The 7,500-nt window shown below is 32.1% G+C and overlaps 1 protein-coding gene across 1 annotated transcript in view; it reads right to left on the bottom strand.

The window, feature by feature from the left end:
* Positions 1-733: 733 nt before the first annotated feature.
* The window catches only part of LOC138337422 (uncharacterized), an 8,215-nt gene continuing 1,448 nt past the window's right edge, over positions 734-7,500 (bottom strand). The window contains exons 3-7 of the mRNA XM_069287331.1: positions 4,748-5,421; positions 4,097-4,293; positions 3,321-3,532; positions 1,865-1,960; positions 734-939 (exon numbers count right to left, since the gene is read on the bottom strand). Of these exons, the coding sequence (XP_069143432.1) occupies positions 734-939; positions 1,865-1,960; positions 3,321-3,532; positions 4,097-4,293; positions 4,748-5,421 (1,385 nt within the window). The remainder of the gene's footprint in view (positions 940-1,864; positions 1,961-3,320; positions 3,533-4,096; positions 4,294-4,747; positions 5,422-7,500) is intronic.

Here is a 7,500-nt window from a genome sequence, read left to right as displayed (position 1 = left end):
TCAATTATATCCACCAATTATACGTGGTACCCCTTTTATTAATGTTATTTATCCCTTTTCTAACTTAAATGCAAAAGGATTTGCAGCAAAATATAATGGTAATACCATTAATTTTGAATTCATAACCGAACCTATTACTAGAGATATTAACTCTTTAATTCATTTAAAACAAAAACATATTGATTCTTTACAAATAGAAATTTATAGTCTGAATATTTAAGAATCTTTACAATCAACTAAAGTACAAGAAAAAATTAAATTAATTTCTGGAAAGATGGCAGCTGATATTTGTGCAGATCATCCAAATGTTTTTTGGGATAGGAAAAAACATATCGTGACTTTGCCTTATGAAGATTCTTTTTCTGAATAAGATATTCCTACAAAATCTCGCCCTTTCAAATGAATGCAGAGTTAGTTGATTTTTGTAAAAAGGAAATTGACAGTTTGTTACAAAAGGGACTTATAAAACCCTCTATATCTCCATGGTCTTGTACTGCCTTTTATGTTAATAACGCTGCAGAACAAGAGAGAGGTGTTCCCAGATTGGTAATAAATTATAAACCTTTTAAAAAGTTTTAAAATGAATAAGGTATCCCATTCCAAATAAGAAAGATCTTCTTTCCAGATTATACGATGCTAATATATTTTCCAAACTTGATTTAAAATCAGGATATTGGCAAATTCAGATTTTTAAGGAACATACTTATCGAACTGCTTTTAATGTTCCACTTGGTCAATTCAAGTGGAATGTTATGCCTTTTGGTCTGAAGAATGCTCCTTCTTGAATAGAGATTCTTCTGGCAATATGCTTGATAGAATTCTCAGCTGACAGTTTCTTTTGTGGAATGTCCTTGTATTCTATAAGTTTTGCTTGTATTTGATCTACAAGCTCTTGGCCATAAAGTTGACCAGTTTTTGGATCTTGTCTTATGAGTTTATCTAAAAAGTTGTGGTAATAAGTCCGATAAAGACAAAAAAAAATTTCTTTCGGGGTATACCCTATCTCTGGGATCCATTTATGAATCCATGGTATAGAAAATTCGATGAAAAAAAATATATTTGATCGATTTTTTCTATATAACAGATATGATCAGGTAAATATAAATTTGTTAGAAAAGGGGAATCTTTTACCCAATCTTTGTAAAGATTTAAAAATTGTTTGGTAAAATCTTTACCGAAGGTCCATGGTAATTCCACCAATTGATGAACCAATTTGGGATAGTTTGTTGAAACACCTTTGCACGAATTTTTATAAACCAAGTGTGCTTATGTTTGTCATTGTTATAATAAAATATTTTATGGAAGGCTTGGATATAATCCCAATAGGTCAAGTTCAAACTTATTTTGTTGACATAAACTTGCCTTTCTTGCATAATGGATATTCCCCACTCTTCAACAGATATAATCTGTTTAATAATAAATTTAGAGAAGTTATAAACTTCTGTTTCTTCTGAAGTAAAGTGCTGAAATTACGCACTTCCTGTATGAATCAGAATAGCCTCGTAATATAATCGAGTCTTATAAGATTCTCCGGGGAAATATAACCCCTTTATTAGATACCTTTGGAATATCTTCCAAGGTTCATTGCTTCTCTGAATATCAGAGTTTTCCAAAAGAAATATAATTTCTTTGGCAGTTGCTTTTTCAGAGCATTTTTGAATATCGTCCTCTTTTGCTAAAGAAGCATAGGTATCACCTTACTTTTTTTTTTTGCAGATATGCTTGTAATTACTCATACAATGGACTATTTTTTGGAATATCCTTTAAATTGATAGTTGAAGAAGATGATGATGCCTCATCAATTTTTGAATTAACCAATCTTTTATTTCCCACTATTATTGGAAATGATGAGTCGTATGACGACCTTTGAGAAGACTGAGAGATTGATCTTCCTCTTCCTTGATTTTTACCCCCTCTGCCACATTCTTCTGATCAAGGAGGAGGGTCATTCCCTCCCATGCTGTAATAAAAACAAATTAGTGATTATCAAAATAATCATCTATGTCCAGATAATAAGGACTAGTGACTTCTTCAAAATTATGTAAAGAAAAGAAAAAGTCGTCTTGTATTATTGACAGAATCAGTTTGTCAAGAATTAGTTCTTGAATATCCTTTTCTAAAGGGAGTACCTTTAGAATGGTAATTAGAGTTTTATCATCAAAGAAAAATGCAGCTAAAATTCTTTTCTAGGAGGTTAGATATTCTCTAGATAAGAAATCTAGGAGGGAATTATCAATTCCTTTTTTTTGAATTTCGAAATCAAAAGGGGCTAGTTGGGCCTGCCACCTAGGAAATATTAGCTTCGAAGCATCATGTTTGAAATCTTTATGAAATATGAATTTAACAGATTGGGCATCTGTTCTAATCAAAAAAATTTGATTATAAAGATCATCTTGAAATTTTAAGACGCATTTAACAATACAAAGCATTTCATGAGCTATAGTCGCATATTTGCGTTGGGCTTCAGTCCAATTACCTGAATGAAAACGAATAAGATATTCATGTTTATCATGAGGGTTAGTTTGTTTAAGAATCCCTCCATAACCAATATTTGAATCATCAATTTCAATAATTTTGGTCCATGCTGGGTTAGCAAGAGTTAAACAAGGTAAGGTTTTAATCCTTTGTTTAATACTTCTAACAAGCGAAGTAAGAAATTCAATCCAAGGGCAATTATTATTCTTTTTTAATCTATCTGTCAAATGTGCAAGATCTTTAGAAAGATTTTTATAAAAAGGGGAAATGTAATTTAGACTTCCCAAAAATCTTTGTAACATAGTCCTGTCTGTTATAATATCAGGAAACTTTGACGCAAAATCAATTGATCTCCGAATAGGAGTAATTTTTCCTTAACAAATTTGATGTCCTAGAAATCGAACATCAGTTTGAAATAAACTCATTTTTAATTTAGAGATAACTAAACGATTATGAATAACAATTTTCTTGAAGATCTCAAGATGCTTAATATGAGATTCAAAAGTTTTTGAGTAAACTAAAATATCATCAAGATAAACAATTATAAAATCAATAATAGGGATTAGAAATATCATTCATAATTTTTTGAAATTCAGAAGGAGCATTCTTCAGACCAAAAGGCATAACATTCCACTCGAATTGACCAAATGGAACATTAAAAGCAGTTCGATAAGTATGTTCCTTAAAAATCTAAATTTGTCAATATCCTGATTTTAAATTAAATTTGGAAAATATATTAGCATCGTATAATTTGGAAAGAAGATCTTTCTTATTTGGAATGGGATACCTTATCCATTTTAAAACTTTGTTTAAAGGTTTATAATTTATTACCAATCTGGGAACACCTCTCTCTTGTTCTGCAGCGTTATTAACATAAAAGGCAGTACAAGACCATGAAGATTTAGAGGGTTTTATAAGTCCCTTTTGTAATAAACTGTCACTTTCCTTTTTACAAAAGTCAACTAACTCTGCATTCATTTGACAGGGGCGAGATTTTGTAGGAATATCTGATTCAGAAAAAGAATCTTCATAAGGCAAAGTCACAATATGCTTTTTCCTGTCTCAAAAAGCATTTGGATGATCTGCACAAATATCAGCTGCCATCTTTCCAGAAATTAATTTAATTTTTTCTTGTACTTTAGTTGATTGTAAAGATTCTGAAATATTCTGACTATAAATATCCATTTGTAACGAATCAATATGTTTTTGTTTTAAATGAATTAAAGAGATAATATCTCTAGTAATAGGTTCAGTTATGAATTCAAAATTAATGGTATTACCATTATATTTTGCTGCAAATCCTTTTGCATTTAAGTTAGAAAAGGGATAAATAACATTTATAAAAGGGGTATCACGTATAATTGGTGGATATAATTAATTTTTAACCAGAAAGAAAAAGTGAGGAATACAAACCTTACTCTAGAAAATACAAGTATAAGACAATTTATATTTTATGTCTAAAGCATGATTAGAAGCAGATTTAACAATATGTGTCCTTTTTTCAAAAAATCGTGAAGGAATTAATCCTTCTTGAATACAGCTAACATCAGCACCAATATCAATCATAGCAATGCTTGAAACTTAAAAATCATTATTTATCAGAATGGTGCAATTAATATACCAACGATGAGCAGTGACAATTTGCATCATTCCAAGAAATTTAGGATTAAGAGATGTATCAATCTCTTCATCTATAACAACCTTGCCTTTATCAAAATCAGAAATATCCTTTTCATTTTCTAATTGAAAAATTCGATAATTATTAATCAACTGATTTTGTTTTAAAGGTTTAATCTCTTTCTTAAGGTTTTCAACCTCTAATTTTAATCATCCAGAGACGTATCTCTAATTTTTACAATATCTTGCCCTTTCTTTTCAAGTCGTGAAAATACTTCTTGTAATGAATAAGGACTAGAATTGTAAGAATTGTAATTGGAATCTTCTACTTCATTCTTATTTATTTTTTCAAATTTTTTTGAAGAAGATGCTTTTGAAGAGGCCATTTCTAAAATCTTATTTCTAAGATTTTCATCAGAAACATCTTTTAAAAGTTCAATAACATTTTCAGAAGAAATTATTTCAAAAGTTAATTCTTCAAAACTTTGATGTAATTTATCTAAATAAGAATCTTCCATCTGAGATTACAATTTATAAAAATCATCTTGTCCGCAAGTACAATTATCACCTGGACGATTAACACATTTTTGCTTACCATTATCAACATGACTATCAGTACTATAATCTGAAGAATTACCAGACAATTGGAATCTAAATATGATTCATATAATAACTCATAGAGTTTATCTTGAGTCGGTTCATCCAACTCCAAAGCTTTAAACTTATCGGCCTTACAATTTGTTGCAAGATGACCAAAACGTCCACACTTATAACATTTAATGTTTTTCAAATCTCTTTTGAAGAAATTCCTGGCAAAACTTGTTGCCTTTCTATGAGCTTTCTTTTCTTCTTGCTTTTCTTTGTATCGTTTTGAACGATGCCTTCTTTTATGGTGTCTTTCTTCCGTTTGACCTGTCTTTGGTTTAGAACTAGACGGTCCTTCTATTTCAAACTGTGTACGAAAATCTCCCAATTGAGACTTTGTAGACATTTGAGTCCTTTTTATCTGTTGAGCCAGCTTAAGCTCATTACAAAGATTTAATCTTTCCTGAGTATAAATCCCTATTAACTTTCCATAAGTTAATCTATCATAAGGGATTTCTGGTTTGTCTCCTCTCAAAACTTTCTTAACCCTTTCAGAAAATAATGAAGGAAGACCATCAATAAATTGATTTTTCCAATAACTCGATTTACTTTTAGGTAGATCCATCACTTTACTCATGAAATTATCTTTATACCATCGAAAGTATCCCAAATGATTACATTTGAGTCCATTTAATAAAGTTTGAATAGTCTCATTTTGATTGGAAAATCTTCCATTAAAATGTTCTTATATAGTAAGAACAAGAGTATAAACAACATCTTCAACTTTATGAGTTGTAATCTTTTCTACTGGTTTTCCATCTTCACCAGTAACTAGTTCTCTTTTAACTTCTTCTTTGTATGCATTTGTTATTGCATACTGATATACCGTGGTTTCACGGTATAATTAATACTTTTTCCTTAAGTTTAGTGTGTCCGAAAGCCCTTTTTGTGCTAATTTTGATATAAGTTTTTCTTTGTTTTGCAGGAAATCTGTCTAAAGCTGAATGCGGAGATTTTGAGCGAAAAATGCAGAAGAGACCACCTATGGAGCTTATGACGGTCCGTCGTGCTTGTGACGGTCCGTAGGTGGCAGCGTAGAGAAGCTGCTGAAGGAAGATGGGAAGTCTGACCAAGTGTGGGATTACGAAGCTTGTGACGGTCCGTCATGGATATGACGGTCCGTCCTGCAGGTTCGTCGCGAAGATCAGAGAAGTGATCCCAGTACCCAAATTCTAAAAGTTGAAGTATTTTGTAACGAAGACCCTCGACGGACCGTCGTGCCTGTGACGGTCCGTCACACTTGCCGTCGAGGGGAATGAAGAAAGCAGCAGAAGAATTGCACCAAAGTATGGGGCGACGGAGCCCACGACGGTCCGTCATGACCATGACGTTCCGTCGCGTGGTCCGTCGACCCAGCCGCGTTTTGGCAGATTTCCAGTAATTAGAATCCTTGTTTAATTAGGTTTTTATTTTTTTATAAATAGTTCGAAAAACCTCGTTTTTTAGGTTAGACTCTTGGAGATTAAACATCATATTATTAGACTTTGTTTTTCTAAGCTTTTGATTGTTGGAGATTCTTACAAGTAACTCTTGTTGATTAATCAAGCAAATTTTCAGACTTTATTCTTTCTCATCAAAGTAAGTACATGACTTCTTGTTTAATATATTTGAATATTGTGTTTATGGATATGAGGAACTAAACTCTATAACTAGGGTTGTGGGAACCATAGGCAAATAATGAGATAAACCCTAGCTAAAATAACAATTCTAGAATAGTGTCTTGCATGTATTAATAATTCTTTCGCTTAGAAATCTTTTTAACGGATGATCAACGTTAGAACTCGCCTTAATGCTACTTGCCGGACCAAGGAGGTAGATAATAGGAAAAGAACTATTAACATAGATTTAGTGTATACTATCTAATAGGCTAGTATTGATTGGTACGAGGTAATAACTGAGTCAAATATCGAATATGATGCTTAATATGAGGTAAGGATAAGGGTTAGGAAAGCAACACACGTAGCCGGACCAAGGTGCGGAGTGAGATTTTCTAGATGCCGGACCAAGGATTTAAAAATACATAACTTATCACTTTGCATGCAAGATACTAGGAAAGAATTGTTATAGCTAGAATTATCAAGTTATGAACCTGTGGAGAACACGTAAACCCTAGTTACTTTGATTACTTGATTAAAACTCAACATTAAAAGCTGTTAAGTGTCTCTGTCAAGTTCGTTAGTTATTTTTATTTTATTAGGAAATACAAAACCCCCCTTTTATGCTTTTACTTTTTAAGAAAGTCATCAACCGAACAATAGTAATTACAAGTTGGAGTTAAGTCTAGACTATTTTCCTCGTGGGAACGATCCCAACCTCACTAGTTGGGTTATTTACTTGACGCGACCGCTTTACTTCTCATTTGAGAAGTAAGTTTGAGCGTATCACATACTTTTCTTCAGATGATAAGAAATTATCCCGCCATCCTCTGAGCTGACTTATAAATCCTGCTATAATCATTTTACATATAGCATGATCAGTATTTTGATTCGTATGACGACAAATTGATGAGTACATACACATTCAATGTACTATAATGGAAACCTGTCTTTCAGTTAAGGCATCCAAATTCCATTCATATACCTCATTACCACTGTAAGATGTATTAGTTTGATTCTAATCTCTTTCTTCAACTAACACATCTTGGGGAGTAGGATGAGGATAATAATAAGTCATCATTGAAGGGTGAGTTGCATAACCCCCTTTGCCTATAATCCTTTGCTTGGTATTATAACCGGTTTTGAATCTTCTAGCATTCACTTCCGA

This window comes from Solanum lycopersicum, chromosome 7 (assembly GCF_036512215.1).
Source record: "Solanum lycopersicum chromosome 7, SLM_r2.1".
Taxonomy (NCBI): domain Eukaryota; kingdom Viridiplantae; phylum Streptophyta; class Magnoliopsida; order Solanales; family Solanaceae; genus Solanum; species Solanum lycopersicum.
The sequence above is the reverse complement of the archived record's forward strand: the minus strand, read 5'-3'. Positions and strand labels throughout refer to the sequence as shown.